Source organism: Lissotriton helveticus, chromosome 4_1 (genome assembly GCF_964261635.1).
Source record: "Lissotriton helveticus chromosome 4_1, aLisHel1.1, whole genome shotgun sequence".
Lineage (NCBI taxonomy): Eukaryota > Metazoa > Chordata > Amphibia > Caudata > Salamandridae > Lissotriton > Lissotriton helveticus.
The window spans coordinates 296,494,250-296,516,053 of NC_136063.1; the positions used below are offsets into that span (position 1 = coordinate 296,494,250).

The 21,804-nt window shown below is 46.1% G+C and overlaps 1 protein-coding gene across 2 annotated transcripts in view; it reads left to right on the plus strand.

Moving 5' to 3' along the window:
• The window catches only part of ATAD2 (ATPase family AAA domain containing 2), a 558,187-nt gene that overhangs the window by 389,434 nt on the left and 146,949 nt on the right, over positions 1–21,804 (plus strand). For both annotated transcript variants that reach the window (XM_078686807.1, XM_078686808.1), the window contains exons 24-25: positions 2,130–2,273; positions 6,810–7,220. In XM_078686807.1, coding sequence (XP_078542933.1) covers positions 2,130–2,273; positions 6,810–7,220 — 555 coding nt within the window. The remainder of the gene's footprint in view (positions 1–2,129; positions 2,274–6,809; positions 7,221–21,804) is intronic.

Here is a 21,804-nt window from a genome sequence, read left to right on the forward strand (position 1 = left end):
TACGCTGCTCGCCCTGGTGGCTTCAGACATTAGGATGACATGTGGATCACCACGCTAGGAGATGTTTGGGATGGGATCACTGACACTCCTTCCAGGAACTGCAACATCACTTCTCATAATTGAATACAGTTTCACAAATTTCTGCAACTTTGCCATGCCCTATCCTATCACATATGCACCCAGACCACCCTTCCAGATTGCAGCCCGCTCAAGATCAAACTTGTGTTGGTTAACCATGCTCCAGATACGTTTGTATCCCTCCGGCAGTGGTGGGAGAGTTGGCTGAGTCCACTAGAGAATTAAGACTTGCGAGATGCCCAGATGGATCCCTGTGAATTAGTTGCCTCCTCCTCCAGAATGAGATTAATCCAACTCCCTTACTTTCACACTACATACTTTACACCCAGACCTTTATGGAAGGCAGGGATGTTGTCTCAACCTACCTGTTTCTAGTGCTCCCAAACAGGCGTGAACATTTACCATATGGTATGGACCTGTCCCCAAATACAGGGCTTCTAAGGGAAAACGTTATGCCAGATTTGGGCAGGACTGTGGCTTTAACTCAAAGTGGGGTTGCTTGGCATTATGGAGGATTTGGGAGGCCCCCTCGGTGAGTGGATAATGGTGAGAGTTGGCCCAGTGGTGACTAAACGCTGCATTGCCTGCAAGTAGAAATCCTCTAACCACACCCCACCTTGGCTGACGTGGCGAGTGGATGTAGACTGGTGTGCCGAGATGAACCACTACATCTTGCCTGGGGCTGTCTGCAGAAACATGAACATATTTGGGGCAAGTGATGGCTGTATTATAGGCTGGAGACTTGCGACTGAAGCTGGCAAGTATGGGAGGGCATGGGCTTGGTGTATGCATGCCATTACAGTGATATGTCAACAGTGGATTGTCATATGTTCTCGGTTACTGAGAAAATAAAATTGTTTTATCAAAAACATAACGCTCCCATTTTTTAAATAAAATCTATATTGAATTTGATCTTTTTCCTGATACAAATAAACTAAGCATTGGTACATGTCGCACTTTTTACAAGATCATTGTTGCTATTGTACTGTATACACAAATCCAAGCATTTCCATCCGATAATCATAGCACAATTTATACCTGTATCGCAGGAGTTGACGTGCATTTGCAGACTAGCATGGGTGTCTACAGCCCACACATACCGTCACCTCTAATCGAGGAGCAGGACACGTTTATCACAAGTGCCTCCTCAACAGTGATTATCCATATGCAGATATATTGATTATAACAGAGGTGCATGGCCCATACGTAGCTCAGCTTTAGGATCCCAATAAACAAAGGTGCATGGGAAAAACATAACTCTCCTATTCAGTAGCAATAGCTTCAGGGGACTAGGAACACTGTCTGCGCTTTCTTCCACCTACCCAATCGGTATAGGGCAATTGAGGTGGTAGATGGGCTATCTTGTTGAACTGAGGGCACATGCATGAGTGTATGTATGAGTTTAGACTAAAATCATGCCTCTTGTTTTCCTTTTTAATTGTTAACTCGCGAGTCTGTTCATCTTTCTTGTTTTATGGTGGGGGAGGGGTTGTGCAAATTTTGCTAACTGCAAAGTGAAATGGGTTGATCATATTTCATGAATATTGACTGTCACTTTGCCATGCTACTGTCTGTCAAAAAGGACATCTTAGCCCACTTTGATTTTGATATGCTAAATTTCAGTTTGGGAACCACTTCATGAATCTGCTGCTCGAACTATACATACATTTTGCGATTTTGCTTTCTCAGATAAAATTTGATTTTTTTGTTTATAGTTCAGCATTTATAGAACTAATCTGCAATTAGCCTACACATTTTTTTTAAAATGTTGTCGGTTTGTTTAATGGGGCCAGTTATTGGGTAATCAAGTTCTTTAAGCAGGAGTTCAAATTGATCACACCTGCAGAAGCGCAGTTAAAGCATGCACAGTTTTAAATCGGCAATGCCCATTTGTAATTTGATGACCCTAAAGTTTATAAGTTGCAGGTTCTGACCTCCCCTCCCCCCACCCCACCCCTGCGCCTCTTAGGTGGTGAAATGCAGGTCTATAAATTTGACCTACCATATTTACAGTGATGAAATATGTGAAGGTATTTTTTTCATTTCCATAGGTGGATCTTCTTCAACATATGCCCCATCCTATTACCAAGTGCAGCCTAAGCAAAATTCTAAATGTGAGGGAAAGAAAACAGAATTTGAATTGTACGGACGAAAGGCATCTGCTACTCATATGCTTTGCAGCACTCCTGCTGGTGGTAAGTGTTGTATAAAAGCTAATCTAATTTACATGTTGATTGACCATACTTTTAAACTACCCTTAACACCCTCTAGACAATCATGCCACTCATGAACAGAGTACTTGGAGTTGGTTGGTCATTCGGTTAAACTGCCTGAATCTTGTTTTCTGTGTTGGTTGCTTTCTACAGCAGCATCTCTTATGAGTTGCATTGGCCCATGTGGCGAAGAAAAGATCAGGTCCTGCATTACAGCCTGATGCTCTAAAATAAATAACCTGGCTACTAAACCACTGGATTTTGGACAGCTGTCTCAAAAGAGTGCAAACATATATTTTCCAGGCATATTTTCCAAGTACTCAAAGCTAAGTACACACTGAAGTAGAAATTGTTGCCAATATTGAAATAGAGGCGAGCATCTGTTTTCTTACGGGAGCTCCAGTTGGTCCTCCAGTATAGTCTAGTACGTTTAAATAAAAGGACTTCTCACAGACTTCCCTGGAAAGAGGATGAAACCTGTAAGCGTGTGGGTATTCTCACACTAGAGTTCATCTGGTTCTTGTCCACTCATTCCATATTTAGCCAGTGAGCTCCTAAGTCTGGCCCAAGCTCATTGGTCCTCAGTTTCATCAAGTACCTGCTTTTGAAGTCCCCTTTTTACCCTTAGCTTCCCCTAGAAGTGTAGATGAAAATAAGCCACACCACCTGAAGAACTCTATAGTCTACAATAGAGTGGTCTTGGAGCAAAACTATTATGCTTTCTGAAAGCTCCCCCACTACTTTAACCTGAATAGATCAGTGATGCCAACTTAAATTAAACAGAGGCAGCCATGCCTTTTTCAACGTTTTTTGAACTTCACTGTCCCCCTAGCCATAGGAGTCTTTCGATTATTTATTTATTTTTCACAACCCAATTTTTTTGTTGAAAGCCAATGCAGATTCGGCATCCTGTAGAGCACCAGCAATATATAGTGACAAGCAGCATTAATTTCAACATTTTCAAAAATTACAGAATCGTGCTCATGCAATAAACACAAGAAAAAGAAACAAAAAAATCACATAGTTTTGATTATTTTTCCCCCTGCACGAAGTGCAGTAACGCAAATCTGAACAGATCTCTGCTCCTTTGTGTTTTGATCTTTGAAAACATGTTTTGCCAGAATCCTACTACGTCTTCAATATTTGATCTTTAATAGATCCACCTATCCCTTATAAATTATTATAGCGGTACTTAAATGCATACATTAAGACAAGTATGTTGCAATGTATCCACCTGTTAATGTGGTGGCTAGAGCGCATAGAACCCTTTATTACATTTCTTATTTAATATTACGATTTTTGCATTTCTTGGATTGCTTTACCAACCAGACGTTGAGTAGGTGTTAAAAACCATAAAATTGTGAATAGATTCAGTTCTGAAGATTAAATATCTGACTCTACCTACATTAAGGCATCCATCTGACAACCTTCTGTGCACTGTGTGCTTGCTAAGAGGCTTGCACCTGCCGTCTTTCAGAGTTTTTTCAGTTCCTAAGAAAAGGTCCTGGTTATTGAAACTTAACTATTTGACACTTAATTTGTCTTTTCCCCAGGTTATCTTTAATTCTTTTTTCTCCAATTGTTTCAACATACCCAGTAGAGCACTCTTTCTGTAAAGCTTCTACTGCAGTTGTTTTAAGAAGGTGAATATCTGCAGTATCTTTGATGTTTTTCGTATGACCCATGCACAGATCTTGCATATTCGGAGAGCTCCAATATTGTCACCTACACTGACATGCACTTAGAGCCTTTGCAGGGAAAGGTATGTTAAGATGATGCTTTGGTGACAAACCTTGCATGGGTATGGCTGATGGATTTGGTTCTAGAATTGGTTAACAGTTGAAAGTACCTACATCTTATGAAAAGGAGTAGCTTGGGAGTTCGTGCATTTCATGGCGGTAAATATTTAAGTCTATCTTTGAGATGCTGAAAATTGCAGAGTGGAAGGTTGAGGATGAGGCTTTTGTAGTTTACTTTTCTGGTAAATGAGTCATGTTATGTACTATGGTTTTGATCTATTGTTTCCTTTGGTTAATCACTTCTGGTCTCCATCTCCAATAAACTTGTTAACCTACCTTGTCCCATATGACCCTCCTTTAATGGATGAGCTGGATGACGTCTGACTAATATGGGGGTAAGCTTGAGATTGTTGCACAAGTATACTTGAAGACTGGTAAAGAAGAGTTTTGGTTCTGGGACTCTTATGCATTTCCTCTAGATTACCGACCTCCTCAGTTACATCTTCCCTGTTGCCGAACCTTGAGCTTGCATAATTGGCAGAAGATAAAAGTTGGAAAGTCAGAGGTTCCACTATTGGAGAATCAATTCTCTTAAAACATCTAAAGTCCTGTTTTGACCACTTTTCTGAAACCTGTTGGGTGCCCTTGTGCAACTACAGTTGAGCCATGTCACAAGTTACTTTGTCCTCAAACACACCAGTCTTCATGTTTTCTGATTTTCTGCCTTAACTTTCATAAAACGTTCTGCCAGGGCTTCATACCACATGCAGAGGATAAGGCGAGTCCTTCAAATGGGTACCAAAAGTCTTAAGGTGTGCATTCAATGATTCCTCTAGAATCTTCTGCAGACCCTGTGGGAGTCATGACCTATCTACTTCTTCACTGGGGGTTGGGGAGAGGGACTGAGATTGTTGTCCATGGACAAATGGCATGCGCTTGATGTATGAGCACTCACTCTGGGTTTCAATAGACGTGACTTTGCAGTCACAGTAGCGGTCTGAAGGTAGGCTGTAGCACTTGAGTGATCCAAGCACGTTTGAGACCTTATTATGGGCAGCCAGGGTCACCGTGGGTGTTGAGACCAAAAGGTTCATCTAAGGTTCTTGCATGTGGAATCTTAGTTAGCTCTACACAGTGTGGGCTGACGTAGGTTCGAAGTCCCTGCAGGACAGATCCACTTAATGACACTGGGCTATGAATTCCACTTCTAGACAGCACTCTCCTTGAGGGACCCATGCAGCCCCCCCATCTCAGTTCAGTAAGCATGCTTCCCCTTCAAGGTTCTTCCGCGCAGCATTTCTTGAAGGATGTCAGGGCCTCCAGTTTGTTCCCTACCTGACAGAGAAAGGGCACTGGAACTCAGCAAGACGTTCTCCTCTAAAACGTTGTTGTGAGATTAGACGCAGGTCAGTGAGACATCCATGCAACACTGACCTTTCTACCTAGATTTTATCCTGTCTTGGAAGAAACCGATATACACCCATCTAGTTTTTGCAAAGGTGTACCTATTTCACAAAGACTGCTCAGCCACATTTCTTCTGATTTGCAGATATGGCACGATTGGGGTGGAGAGGGTGGAACCCGGTGTTACTTGTCATGGACTATGAAATAATGGCACAAAAGGGGAAGGTCTATCCTACTTTGCTTCTAGAACAAAAGGCGTTGCAGCACATCTCATGAAGAGTGAAGCAGGAAAGGGACAGGAGCTTCTGTCCTCAGCCCTCTATTCATTTGAACTTGTCGGACTACAAAGGGCTTGGTTTTCCAATGTGTGTGCGCGTCTGTCTGACAGATGCATTCTTAACCTCCATCTTGCCTGGCATACAATCTCCAAAATGGATTATGGTTTATCTAAAGCAAAGCACTACATATACTCTAATAATTCAGCCTCATTTAAGCATAGCACATATAACTTCACCTTCCATGATCCATGTTGGTAGAGCTAACATGGTTAAAAGAAACTGGCAAACATTTTTATACCGTCTCCTCTTCTGAAATCTGGTGTCCTCATACCTCTAAAGATTTGCTATGGGTTTCTTTTCAGGGAAGGACATTGCACGTATGGCTAATTGACATTCTTGGTGTTAAAATAAAAAATAAAAACCTATAGGAACCTGATAATGATGGAGACACAGGTCAAGTGTGCGCACACTACCAACATTTTCATCCCATCAGCAGTGTACACATACCTGCCTTACTCTTAAATGTTCATACATAATTCCCGAATCCCCCTCTGTCATCGGTTTCCTTCCATCTACGTAACCATACACATTACTCATTCACACTTTAATCCATCAGTCCACCGCTCACTTTCTACCCTTATGCTTATTTACCTCTAATCCTACTGTCCTCTACACTGCTGTATATTTCTTCCAAACAGGTCATTCATCTGTGCTCAACAAACGTTTTACACTATGGCAGATGTATCTGCACACAAGCAATCCATAAATAAACCTGTACAATTAATGTTAAATCTAGACCAGTATGCTTTGCCAGTCTGTAGTAAAATATAACAGTTGATGTAAGGCTTATCTAGTGCATAAAAGCTATATATTTAGCTATGGCTGCCATCCCTGTGTCAGTTGTGTTTGAAATATTAGTATGAGATTTAACTTCAAGATAATGTTCTTAGTATGCAGGCGGTGGCCACATATTTTTGCAATGTTATTCTTACAGCTATGTATTTTCTTTACAATGCACAAACATGTATGTAAGTATTACAAAAGTCTTTGATATTCTGATGTGGTGTTTTTGCTCAAGAATATTTCTGTCTTTGTAGCTCAGTCAAAAAGAAGGCGACCTCGCAGGAAAAGTAAGTGGAGCTCAGGAACCATTACAAAGAAAAAGAAAACACCCAGTACAAATAAGAATGACAGTTTAATTTCAATTGAAGAGGACGAGGACGACAGTGATTGTGCTCCAGACAACCACAACTCCAGTATGGACCAAAGTGAACTTGAATTGCATGGAGATTCCTCAATGGATGCAGAAGGTGAAAGTGCCATTCAGGAAAGACTGTGTAATGGAACTGAAAAATCTGGGGATGATGACCACAAAACGGAGAGTATAAATGATTGTCAGACTCTCAACAATCCTGTTTCTTCAGATTTAAACAAACAAACTGAAGCATCGAATGGCGAAACTCATAACTCGCACGTTACTGTAAATGGGCACAGAGCTGACCTACCAGGTATGTGGAGGAAAACTTAAAGCTATTCTGTACTGTATACACATGGAAACTACTTAATCAGACCATTCACACAAGTGGTTCTTATATGGAACTCTGGGAACTAGCCAGGAGGCCTTGAAATCCCAGTTAATGATAGACCTGTTGCATTCAAAGCATAGATTTACAAGAAACATGATGTTTTCCTGACATGAAATCTAGCAAATGCCATTCTTTCATAGTCATGAGGCAGCACGGTCTTTCTAATCAAACTAGGACCGAAAAACTAGTTGCACCCTAAAAAGTAATTTAGTTCTTGGTGCATTTGGTAAACTACCACCTTGATCTGGGGTATACATTTTCTTTTATGCTTGGATAATTAAGAACCGGATTGGAAAAACTGTAGACTAAAAGGTTTGAAGTTAATTCATTGTCTGCTTGGTATGCCCCATTTGACTTCCTCTCTGGTGCATCAAACAGGTTTCATCTTACCTTATTGTAACAAGTGTTTCTTGTTGTCCCCCCTTCCCTTTCCTCCAGACCATAGCTTTTTCCTTTTAGGCTGGTAGCTCCAGCCCACTCTGTCATCCTGCATTGTCGTGTTTTGTTTAAAGTGGCAGTGGAGATTTTCTGGGAGCTTCTACCTCCCATTGAAGGCAGGACAGAGCAGGTACAATTTCCCCTCCTAGCCACCCTAATTCCCTCTTTTGAATGCACTCTAGGGATTTCTAAAGATATGTTGAAAGAGTGTGAATCAATTCACCAGATGCACTATTTGCCCCACTGCTGTGGATACTTCTACTTCATATGCCTCACCAATACAATAATCCTAGGCTGCGCTTAAGAAGCCTAGACTTAGTCCATCTATCACAGGATCTTTGTCCTCGAAACCTGAGTTGGTCATTGTGGTGTCACAAGATCCTCTTCCAAGTGCCCAAACATCACTGCCTCAGCTGGACATGGCCCTGGAGGTACTTAGTTTTGCACCTACACCACCTCAGTCATTCTGGGATCCTCTGGCGCAGACTCTAGTGCTCAAAGAATTCCCGGTGCTGGGTATGGACCTGGCTGCATTCCTTAATGCAGTGTTTAACATTTTTGCATGGGCCACACCCAGGGCGCTAGCTGCCCCATGAAGCCATATAGCATGCCCATATTTATGCCTTTGACTCATACGGCAGCATAGTTAGACGCTGGATCTGCTGAGCCTGCATCTGTTCCAGCTTCTTTCACGCTGGCTCACACCATACTGGATACACTAACACACAACCACTAATGCCCTGTCCGGCACCACCAATTTTGTCGACACAATCTCCTCCTTTGCCAAACTCTGAGCCATGTGCTCCTCCTCCACTGTTCTGAGTTATGCCTCAGAACAGCTTTAGGTAGGCTCTTAAAAGAGGAGAACTAGTCAGAAGATCCATAACCCTTCAGATCCCCTTAACCTCTGTGCTTACGGGTATGATGCAGTAAGAGAGCTGCTGCTTGAGGATGGCAGGCCTATCTTCATCCAGTTGACTGGACACTTCTCCAGAAATAAAAATGGAATGCCACTCTAGGCCCCAACCCCAGAAGTTATGTCCTTCCAATCGATGGTCAAGAAAGCAGCTTAGATACTAGATTATTCAGGTTTCAATGGTGGACTTCCATGTCCTCACAGAGGGCTTCCTTCCTTCTGAACCCCCTCTCAGGGCCTCCTAATTCTTTTCAATGACTCATTGGTGGAACCAATAATGGGAGCCTGGGTAAAGCCACCTCTGCACCTGCAGGAAACAGATTTGTGGCAAGGTACTACTGCTCTCTCCAAGAGATCCTCCCTTCCTCTCTGCCCAGCCATCATCAGTGTTTGGTCTTTCAAGCTTCCTGCTCCTTAGGACATGTAGCTCGCATACCTTCCTTTTAGTTCCATCAAACAGGGAATCCAAACAGATGGAAGCATAGGGAAAGATTATTTTTTTGCGCTAATGTCGCTGAGTGCTACCCAGCTTTTAGGACGGTGCACCATATATCCCTGAGGACAAGAACTTGCACTTCCAGGAGGTTAGCAAATTTGGCTTGAAGACCCCAAATTCCCTGGCTCACATCTTGAGGACTTCTGTCTCTAAGGTGCCATGTCTATCTTCCTACTTTAGTTTTCTCATTTGATGTGGAACTCAACCTGATTGACCTACCCTATGATTGAGTACGGCTCTTTGGAGATAAAGCGGTGGAGCTGGTGCCAGAGTATGGAAATGGGAAAAGGTGTTTCTCATAATATTTCCTTGTTCCTAAGGACTGTAATCTAGGTCTGTTCTTAGATTTCAGGGACTTGGATTTTTCCTCAAGAAGTAGTTCAAGATACTTACCCTATCTCTAGTCCTGTTGGCATTGGAAGCAGAATAGTGGGTGGTGTATCCCAAACTACAGGATGCATATTTCCAGATTCCTGTACTGTGCGCCAGTGATAATTACTAGTGCTTTGTTCTACCCATTACCAGTTTGCAGTACTGCAGTTTAATCTGACATCGGCACCCCCAAGCTTCACTAAGGTGATGGCCGGGTTTGTGACCAGTCTCAGATTGTTGGGCATTCCCTTCTTTCCATACCTGTGCAAATGACTGCTCAAAGCTTGATCGTCTGAGACGGTGATGCATCATCTGCAGTCTACCATCTTTACTTCTGTTCAATCTGGATATTTCAATAACTTCACTTTAACATATATGTGTGATACCTTACCAATTTTTGTAATGAAACAACCCTACAATAAAACTAAATTAATATTCATGTAAAACCTACACACCTAAGGTTATGTTACATAAAACAGTTAAATAACTATTTGCCTGAGTGGTAAAGTACCACCTTGTAGACCTTCAAAAAACTATTTTGTACTTCTCTGCATTATAACGACTTTCACAGTTGCCTGTGTGCTAAAGACAGTGTTAAGTCTACATACCTGGACATGGGAATCCTTACATACATTCAAAAAGCACTACTGCCTTGACCGTCAGATGTGCAGAGTCTCCTAATATCAATGTCTACTATGTCTCAGTATAAAAACCCATTTAGGTGCAGTTTTCTAGTGAAATCATACCTTCCAGCGGTCACACTTTAAATCTTGTCGGGACAACATCTCTTTATGGTGCTTAGGATCTGACCATGACGTCGGCGGCTCTGTGTTGAAAGGTGCGCCCCAAAGCACTCAAAAAATGGGTTGCCAAGATATTTATGGCCAGAGCGAGAAAATGATGTGGACGCTGCAAGTCCCTACTGAGGACTCCAGTCTCATCACCTTAGTCAAACTTTTCTCGAAAGAAAAACCAAGAGAAGGCATAAATCTTGCTGCCACACTTCGAGAAGTAAGTCGCTTGGACCTTAGTCTTCGCCTCATTCTCAGTCTGCTCAAGAACCAGTGGAAAAGCCAGCTGATTCTGCGGCCTGTGGCTCTATCTGATTTGGTGCCTGTTCCAGATACTTGATAGCCTGCTGCACGATCTCAAAGACCATAAGCATTACAGCCATACCAAGAGTTTTTGATACCTGGGATAGATTTGTCAGCCTTTCTGAACCATGATCCCATATGTTGTGCGGCTGGCCACATGGGTCCGATGGCATACTACTTAGGACGTTTGCTGACATCCTACCATTCTGCACCCATCACAAGGTTCATGCCGTTTCCTCTGAACTCAGGTTTTTTACAAATCAAGGGAAACCCAAAAGTTGACTGGGACCTTGGGTAGAAAACTGCAGTTCACTACAGTGGCCCTTGAACACACAAATTTAACCAAGATCGCCAACCAAATGGTCATAAATTCAAAACAATAAAACGCACAAGGCACGTTTGTTTGATCCACACCTGTGCCTATGTACACTATTTTTCATTCCATAGCAATTTGGTTGGGAATTTTTTTTAAATGTTCAAGGCTCGTTGTGAACTGCAGCTCCAGTTTCGGAGGCGCATCCAACGCAGACTATGCTGATGAAGTTGACGTCGAAACCGACAACTCCTTGTCATCCAGTGTTCCTCGTCCTCTGAGCCAGACACAAACATCTTTAAATCCACTGGCACCCTACACAATGCCCCTAGGACCACTTACAACACTGATTACGCTGCCACTATCTCCCCCGCTGGTATCTCTGGATTCCTGGTCCCTCCAGAAGAAGCTCTCCGGCTGTTAAAAGAAGGTAGATATTTTGTAGGGAAGGACCCTCAGGAAGTTCCTTGTGGAGATAAAGTAGATGACTCAATGGACGAGATTTTACAGGATTGCAGGTTGCCAGTAGGCTTGATCCCTCACGAGTGTTAACTGCTGTCCTCAACAGGCAGTCCCCCACTGAAAGTGACCTGTAATTCAGTAATTAGGAAGGGCTGCTGACATGTTGGACCTCCAGCTCCCATCCAGAGGTCAAATTAATCATCCTGACTGAGTTCCTGCACTCCACCTCCTACACAACGAAACTCTTATGTTTGAGGCATGTGAGCTGTAGATCACATGCTGTGCATAGCTCGCCATCTAGTGTTGGGTCCGGATGTTTGCTCTTTGTTTTTCTTCTTAGGAGTCTTTCCAGTCACGAGGTTGGTGACTTTCGGTGATAGTGCGCATGGGCATCGAGTCCATTGTTTTGTTTTTTTCCGCAATCTGGTTTGGACGTCTTAACGCTGCGCTCCAGTTTGACACCGTTACTTCAGTTTCCGTCAGTGGGCAAGATACTCACCCTCGACTGTATTGTTTTCGATCACATCTCCCTTCCTATCGCGTATCGTATTTACTTACTAATACTAATCTTTCGATCGGAAAGCTCGTAGAAGGCTGTCTGGCCGACCCACAAATTCTGCCCTCTATCACGCAAAATACCCGCACACCGACTCACAAAGAGTGTAATCTGAGTGTTCCCCGAAAACAGAACAAGACTGCGACGACTCGTGCAAGGCTTTTCCGCTCCAAGAAAACACTTCGATCGTCTGGCTTGAACGTCGCGTTTTGCAGAGCCAGCACACAAGCTCCTTTCCGGACATCTTCGGGCACTAATCGGACGAAGAGGCCGGGAGGCCATGGGAACCGAAGAGGGAGCAGTAGCTGGTCGCCATCTCCGAGCTCGACTCCGACCAAGAGGACAACACCCCACATAGACAACGTACCGTGTGTACAGCTCCCCCTCGTCTCAAGAAAAACTCCACATAAAAAGAAGGCTCCGGCCCAACCAATGCACTCGGGCTCCGGTCGGCACAGAGACCACTCTTCCAACGCCCCACCTTCTGGCTCTGCACCAAAGGCTCCGAAAAGACTCCCTCCGAATCGAGCTCCGAGCCAAGACCTTTGGGGTTGAAACAGAAGACAGACTCCCACCATTCAGCCCCAAAACACACTTTGGATCTGAAGACACCAACGCTTATGACTACGGCACCGAAAATGGCAGCGCCGAAACAGTCTGATGCGCCCAAAACAAAGAAAAAGCACGGTTTTGAGACTACGATCAACAAACTGGATCCAAAGCAGAAAGTGTTGTATATTCATCCACAGACTGAACATATTACCATTAAAGTTACTTTAAAAAGAAGGGCTGATATAGAAGAGGATTGTCACATTCCTTTGAAGGAAAGAACTGTTGGAACTGTCCCTTCCCCTCCTCTTACCCTTCCTGTTTCTCTTCCATCACCCCTTCACCTCATTTTCAGCCAATTTCACCTGAGCATTCACCACCACATACAACTGACAACCAGGATGATGGGGCTGACAATGGGGATAGGAGTGATAATCCCCCACTACAAGACCCATGGGACGATTACAATACCAATTCACCCACTTGCAATGATCCTGATTTGTACCCTAACAAGCCCTCCACCAGATGAACGTGTAGGCTACATTCAATTATTGGTAGAGCTGGCAACTATCATGGGATTCAACTCCATAAAAAATCCTTAGACGAGGAGTTCCTCTTTGAAACCCTCAGTACCACGCACAAGTCATCACACACACTACCCATGCTCAAAGGGATGATCAGGCATGTAGATGACCTCTTTAATGACCTGGTCAGAGCTCGTATTCTTACCCCTAGAGTAGACAAGTACAAGCCAGCACCATCGGACCCAGTACATATAAGGGGACAGTTAACACTAGACTCCCTGGTTGTGTCCAATGCAAGGAAAAGAGCCTACTCCCAAACAGGAGATGCTCCACCCCCGGATAAAGAATCCAAACATATTGATGCTTCAGGGGAAAGGGTGGTCTCTCGGGCAGCGAACTTCTGGCGTGTCTCCAACACTCTGGCATTGCTAACACGATAAGACTGTGCGCACTGAGACGAGATGGAGCAATTGATCGAATATTTGCCCCAGGAACACAAATCTAAAGCACAAGAACTAGTGTGTAAAGGGCAACTTATTTCTAACAACGCAATAAATGTTCCCTAGATGCTGCAGACACTGCTGCTAGAGGTATAAACACCAGTGTCCTCTTAAGGAGGCATGCCTGGATTCGCATATCTGGGTTCAAACGAGAGGTTCAAACTTTCATATTAAATTCACCCTTTGAGAAGGAACATCTATTTGGCCCAGTGGTAGATTCCTCACTAGAGAAAATGAAGAAAGACACTGAAGTGGCCAAATCCATGGGAGCCCTTCAGTCAACACAAAGCCGTGGTTGCTTTCAGCGCTCTTTTTACCCCTGGGGTTCTAAAATTACCTCCTCGGAGACCACCTCAGTCTATAGGGGCAATAACCAACCAACCCTCACCATCTAGGGGTTACTTCAGAGGAGGTTAGAATTAACAGTGGCAAAGGTAGGGGCAGAGGTTCAAACACATGCGCCTCCCTGCCAATACAAAGCAGTGACTTGCTTCCACTTCCCCCGACCACTTAACTGTCGGCGGAAGACTCAGATTTCCTACCAATGTGGCAGTCCATAACCGACAATTGGGTGCTATAAATTATCCGTTCTGGTTACTGCCTGGAGTTCATCAACACTCCTCTAAACATTCCATAAAGTCTCCTCCAAACATTCCATAAAGTCACACAAACTTTCACCAGATCACCTACACCGCCTCAAACAAGAGGTACAATCTCTACTTCTAAGGGGCTATAGAGACCATACCAACCCAACATCACCGGTCGGGCGTGTACTCCTTTAATTTCCTAATACCCAAAAAGATGGTTCTCTCAGACCAATATTAGATCTGAGAACTCAATCTTTGCATTCAGTAAGATCATTTCCACATGGTAACACTTCAACAAGTACTTCCTCTGCTACAGAAAGGCGACTTTCGGTCTACTCTAGATTTAAGACTCCTATTTTCATATTCCAATACACCCCGCTCATCGCACATTCCTCATGTTTGTGGTAGCAGGTCAACACTTCCCGTACAAGGTACTACCATTCGGAGTACCTTGAACTCTGAATCAGAGTGAGAGAGACATATCGGACTGGCATCTGACCGCTAGCCATAAACATGCCCCACTTAGGAGAGTACATCGAGCTCGTCACCATGAGGCCCAGAGATGTTTTTCCTCTAAATTAAAACAAGCTGAAAGGAGGTGGGGAAGTAATTACTTGCCTGATGATAAAAGTACCTATTCAGCAGCACTTAAAAATTACAATAAAACTATCTTGGCTACAAAAGTGGAATATTTCTCATCAAAAATTGTCACCTCTTCAAATTGATCAAAAGAAATCTTCTCGATAGTTAATGAACTATCTAACCCCGACAGAGTGACACTAAAATCCACACCCTCGCAAACACTGACTCCTTGAACAACTTCTTCATCGATCAGCTGTTAAATCGAGTATCCACATATGCTGGAGCCCTGCTTGTCCAACAATACCGAAGAACTCCTATATTCTGGAAAAGATTCCAGTAATAAGTCAAATATTTTCGGACTTGTTGACAAAAGTAAAATCTGGCTCTCCTAAGGATTGCTGTCCGCCTTGGATCCGAAGGGAAGCCTTTACTGCTCTCCCGAGCCCAGCTATGTCCCTTTTAAACGAGCCATTGTCCCAGGGCTATATACCTGACATTTGTTAAGGACGCTGTCATCCCCGTCCTAAAGAACCCAGGAACGGACCCTAAAATCCTAACCAACTACCCCTATCTCATTGCTACCTTACCTGGCCAAAAGTCTATCTGCCTTTTTGAAGCAGTCGATTATCTGGAAGCACATCAAGCAGGGTTCCTCCCAGCTCACCCCACGGTCCGTTATAAAGACCGTGTTGGACACCTTTCTGGAGAAGGCTGACAGGGGCTCTCCGCAAGCCTAATGCTGCTAGACCTTTCTGCGACATTTGACACAGTCAACCACAATATCCTGGTCGACCGTGTCAAGGATGCAGGAATTCAAGAGTCAGCCCTTGAATGGATCAGCTCCTTTAAAAAAAATATATTACATGCAATCTGCCTAGGCCAATTCACGACCCCAAAGATGAGAACTACATGCGGTGTTCTCAAGGATCCTCACTTTCCCCTCATCTGTTCAACTTATACCTTCTCCCTTTGATCCACGCCCTGAAAAGTTCTGGTCCGCGTGAATTAAGTGGGGGACCACCTGCGCCAGTCTTTCCGCTAGCACCTTGGCAAAGACCTTCCGGACCTGAGGGCCTTGGTCCCTTCCACTGCCCCGTCTCCTCAAGCCAGTCCCAAACGTCTGACGGGGCATCAAAGAAACGGGTCCCCTCCTTCGAGACCACCCTAAGGCGGGACGGGAACAGCAAAGAATAGGGCAACTCCAGATCTCGCAATTGACGCTTCACAGCCATGTAGATGCTCCTCCGTCTCTGAACGGCTGCTGTGTAGTCTGGGAAGAACATCACCTGACCACTTCCCACAGTGAGGTCACCGAGCTTCCTGGTTTCGCAGAGCACCACATCTCTGTCCCGATAGTTTAGGAGTCTGAAAAGGAAAGGGCCGGGGTCTAGCTCCCAGCCTGGGATTTTGTGCCAGCACTCGGTGCGCCCTCTCAACCACAAACTGCGGCGATAGTACCCCTGGGGGCAGGAGGTCACGCAACCAATTCTCGACATACGGCTCTGGATTTCTGCCCTTCGGGAGGCCCACCACGTGAACATTGTTGCGCCGAGAGCGCCCTTCCGCATCCTCTATACAATCTTCCAGTGCGTGGACTCGGTCAATCATATCTTGGAGCGCTATCGTGTGCTTTTGCACCACAGGCTGGATCTCCTGCATTGTCTGGCTTTGCGAAGTAACCTACTCTGCTAGCTTACGAAGATCGGCATGGAGAAGGGTAAAATCTGATGTGACTTTGTCGATCCTCAATTCTAAGGACTCCTTTGTTTGTTCCAGGGTGGTGCCAATCCGTTCCACCGCTGCTAGCACTGTGTCCATTGTGGCCGGAAGAGCCGCTGCCTGGGGCTCCATGCCTCCACTCTGTCGCCCCAGCGAAGGTCCCAAACTGTCGGCCCTCGGCTGCCCATTTTGCGCTTTGTCCCGCAGCTGGACCATGACTAGCTGTTGCGCCGTTGACATCCGCAGGCGGTTGCTGGTTTGTACGGGTCTGATCGGCTACCAGCCACCAGTGTTCAGGTCCCCCAGTTGTGTGTCGAAGAGTAGAACTGCCTTGACGATCCCGCGACAACGCTGTCAATAAAAGAAAGGTGGGGGAAATCCCCTCCTGAATGATCGCCCTCACTGTCAGGATTCTAACCGCTCCGTAGCTTCCACTGGCTCTGGGGGGTTGTTTAGTTTGCAGCGCACCATCCCTGCGCAACACCAGGGTATGCCTCAACTTTGTGCGCCAGGTGTCGCACTATTGTTCCCGTGAAGTCTGCTTTCCCTTTGCCGCACGGAGATGTCTGGGCGCCTCTTCTCTCACCCAGGGTGCTGCCCAGTAGGCTCCACACTGCTCATCCAAGCACTCCCGACTGGCATCCGCTCTTAGGGCGCAGGGGCCTTGGGAACAGCCTTCCCGCGGTACCTTGTAATGACTGAGGCCTTCCCTTTGGTGTGCAGACGCTGCTCACAAAATGGCGGTCAGTCTCCAGTTCGCAGCCCCTCAGGCTCTGTCAACAGGCATTCTCGGCCTCATTAGTCTCAATTCCGCTCAGCATCCCAGGCACAGCCACTCCCAGTGACTTCGATGCCGCTCCCAAGATGTCCTGCCCAGTGCCAAAGGAGGGTCCCCCACTTACTGGGTGATTAAGATGCTTCGCCGCTGGTCTTCCGCATCCTTTGTATGCCGGATCGCTCTCCACAAGGCCGACTTCAGGTGCTCACCACCTCCGACAGGAATCGCCGTGTTTCAGGGCAGGCACCACTCCTAGTGCGCGGAAGCCTTGAGAACAGTTTCCCTTTGGTACCACTTGGTAACTGAGGCCTACCCCCAGGTGCGTGGGCGCTGCTCACAAAATGGCGCTCGTACCCTGGGCCTCCAACTCGCAGCCTCTGAGGCTCAGGCAGCAGGCACCCCCGGCCACAGTCCTCTCCGTTCCTCCTTCCGCACAGCACCCCAGGAAGGGCCTCTCCCAGTGTCGCTGATGTAGCTCCTGTGACGCCCTGCCCAGTGCCAAAGGGGATCCCCACTTACAGGCTTACGGAGGTGCTTCGCCTTTGATCTCCCACTGCCCTTGCGTGCCGGACCGCTCTTCACAGGGCCTCTCGTAGGCGCTCACCGCCCCCGACAGCAATCGCCATGTTGCAGGGCAGGCACCACACATCTGCCTCCCGCCTATGATGCCCCGAGGTCCGCAGTTCTTTGGGCGCAATCTGGGCTGACTCAAAGTTCGGGTCTAGCCCGCCTCCGGTAGTGCCAGGCCGCCCGAGCAAGAAGCCTTGTCCAGGACGCTCCTTCCCTTCCGCACTCCCTGCCCGCAGCAGCCTCTTGGTAGTAGTTCAGCAGCAGCGCCTCTGGTTGTAGGCGCCCGCTGCTCGTGGGGGCGCCCACCGTAGGTGTTCCAGGGCGCAGATCAGGCCGCTGCCGCCGGGGTCTCGTCTCCTCCTCAGGCCTGCTTTCACTCCACCTCACAGGGCCCTATTGCAGTGGCAGACAGCGGGGGTCTCCGCCGCACTGCAGATCGCGGGTTCACAGCCCTGATGCGAACTCAGCAGGGCGCCGCGCTCGTCACAGCCTCGCAGGGACAGGTCGGCAATTCGTCTGTTACCGCCACTCCAACTGAGGCCCCAGCGGCGGCCGTTACCTCGCTCTGCAGTGCGCGCGCTTTTGTCCTCCGCACCGCTCTGCTCCTCTGGGCTGCAGATCTTTCATCCACGCTGCGGGTGTGAAGAGTTACTAGGCTGTAGCAGCTCCTCGCTGCAGCCCCCAGCTCATTACAGACCCAAAGTACACCTCAGTAAGTAGTTGTCAGGATAATACAGGGGTAAATAGACGGAGCACTAGCAGCTCACGTCCGCCATGATGGCTGGCTGGCCACGCCCCCCCCTCTGGAAAACCTCTTTCTCGTAATCACTTCATTAAGGAAAGTGAGTGAATTAAAGGCATTAACCATACAAGAACCATTTTTCCAAGTACACAGAGACAAAGTGGTTCTTCGTACCAATCCTACATTTTTACCTAAGGTAGTATCTGCATTTCACCTAAATCAGTCTGTAGAATTACCCGTATTCTTCCCTCAACCTGATTCAGTGGCAGAACAAGCTTTAAACACCGTAGATTTTAGAAGAGTTCTCTTGTACTATATTGAAAGGACAAAATCTTAAAACAAAAAAATCTTTGTTGCTTTTGCGCCACCACACAAGGGCAATCCTATTTCCAAATCTGGAATTGCAAGGTGGATTGTTAAGTGCATTCAAACCTGCTATGCGAAAGCAAAGAACTCTTAACTGTACCCCCTAGGGCACATTGAACTCGCAAGCTGGGGGCCACTATGGCTTTTTGGGAATCATTCCCATAGTTTAAATTTGCAAGACTGCAACATGGTCTACACCACACACATTCACTAAACACTATTGTGTAGATGTGTTAGCGAGACAACATGCCAATGTGGGTCAAGCAGTACTTAAGACACTATTTCAGACAGCTCCAACTGCTACATGTTAGCCACCACTTTGGGAGGATACTGCTATATAGTCTATGCACAGCATGTGACCTACAGCTTACATGCCTCGAACAGATAATCTAAGAAACTGGAAAAGTGTTTTTACTAGAAAGTATGACTCTAAAATCCATAAATGCCACATGCCTTCTGGGTAGATATGTACATGTCCTGTTAGATTCCTCACAAGCAGTCATCTCCACACTTTCCGACGACCTGTGCGCTCCTTTCACAGAGCGCATTGGAGTTGGTCGATCTTGTTGAGAAACTCCTGCTTTTTACCAGATGTGTGGATTGCACTAGGGGACCACCCGTCCGATGGATCTTGGCCCTTTGGTGCCCAAGCAGATTGCATTCGAGAGGTTAAAAAAAAAATCCCTTGGTCTCCAAACACAACCTATAGACTACCGTCAGTTTCAAATGTTTTGTGGCTTCAGCAGGAGCCTTTCAGTTTGAGACAGTCAACAGCAGCAGGAGTAGGCAAATCTTCCACTACAAACAATGCGGGTGAAGCAAAGGCCAAACACAAGCTATCCTGCTACCTCCTCTTCTCCAGCCACCGCAGAGAAGCAGCCTTGGTTCTGCCTTAACTGAATACAACCAGCTCTTTGTAGGATGGGTATTCTCCTTTCCACAAGCTTGGAGGGCCACAACTTCAGACATTTTGGTGGAGAGGGATATACCCTACCCTCCCAATAAACTCACCGCACCCCCATCTTCTGGCCAAATATGCTCCCACCAGCTCATGGAACAAGACATTCAATCTTTGCTACTCAAATGTGCATTGGAGTTTGTACCAGAGGTTCTGCTTGCACTGGAAGCAGAAGACTAGATGGTGTTTGTTGACCATGGGGCTGGTACTTGGCACCACATTGGCTCAAGCCTTCCCTCCTCTCCATTGAGTTCAAGATATTCAGGCTATGACCCCTTTGCTTCATGGTGGAACAATCACTCCAGTCCTAACGATCTTATGCCTGCACAGTCTGCGAGCCTGCATTTTTCTTGTTGCCCATGTGTGATGGCATATTGGGGCACCCATAGGTGCATCAATAGGAAGCAGTTCTAACACTATAGAGATCTCCAAGCAGTATCCAAATCTCCAGTGACAGTTTAGCGGATCTACGTTGGTGGAGTGTGAACAGCAACCTTGAACAATGACAGTCGTTACACCTTCTCCCTTCCATGACAATGGTGATAAAGGATACCTCCACTCTGTGGGAGCCTTTGTGGAGGAATTGGAGATCAGAGCACTCTAGTTTCCAGAGGAACAGATGTCTCACAATAGTCTGAAGTTGCAAGTGATACATCTGGCACTTCAGGCCTGCCTTCCTTTCATTTGCGCTCAGCCAGTCCAGATCATTACAGACAACACAACCTCGATGTGGTATATCCACAAATCAGGGAGAGTTAGGTCGCAACTCCTCTGCCGCGAAGCTCTGCAACGCTGGTCCTAGGCTCTGGACCATCCTATCTACCTAGTAACAAATCACCTGGATGGAATTCTCAATGTGCGAGCAGGTACTCACCCAGCGTCACAGGCCACACAATTTTTAAGCTTTGGAGACTCCTCTGATAGACTAGTTTGCCACTCACAAGCCCATTCGCTGCCCGATATTCTGTGCTCTCCAGTATCCAAAGCAGGGAGCATCGGGGGACAAATTTCGCTTGAGGTGGAACTTTTCTCTTCATTGCACATTTCCTACCATACTTTTTGATTCCTCAGTTGTTGAAGCTGTGCTTCAACCAAGCCCAAGTAATCCTAATTGCCCCAGATCGACAATGAAGAAGTCTTATTCAGAGCCTATTCACCTCTCCCTGGGCTTTTCGTTCCATCTGGGACTGTTCTCAAGTGGTTCACTTCCTTTCTACACAACAGGACGCAGAAATTCAAGAACAACCACCTGATGTCCTCGCCAATACCTGTATCGTTAGGCGTCCCCCCAGGATCCTCCCTATCCCCAACTTTGTTCAACCTAGTAATGGAACCTCTCACCACCTTGCTACAAGCATCCAATGTACTCTTTCACATGTATGCCGATGACACCCAACTATATCTCAAATTACAATCCCCCAAAGACATTGTACTCCTGAACTCAACGATCAGAAACACCCAATCCTGGCTCGCAGATAATCATCTCAAACTCAATGCTCTGAAAACAGAGTTCTTTCTGATCTCACCTCCCGAGAAGATCTCCACCACTCAAACTTGGCTAAATCACCTAACTGCACTCAATGTCCAACCCACCATCGTGGACTCAGCAAAATCATTAGGCATAACACTCGACACCAACCTCAACATGCAGCAACATATCAGCAAGGCGCAACTAAAGGAGCGAACTACCAAATCAATACCCTAAGGAAACTTAAACCCTTCCTCCCAACCAAAGACTTCCAAACTGCAGTACAAGCACTAGTCCTCCCTCGAATAGAATACGGCAGCACAGCCCTCTGCGGGCTCCCGCTAACTTCTACCGCACCCCTAAGAGCTTCTCTAAACGCTGCAGCGAGACTAATCACTGGGTCAAAAAAGCACTCGCATATCTCCCCTGACTTTAAATCTCTGAACTGGCTGCCTTTTGAAGCCAGAATACATTTGAAAATCGCCTGCATGACTCACAAGGCTGTACACTTGAGCT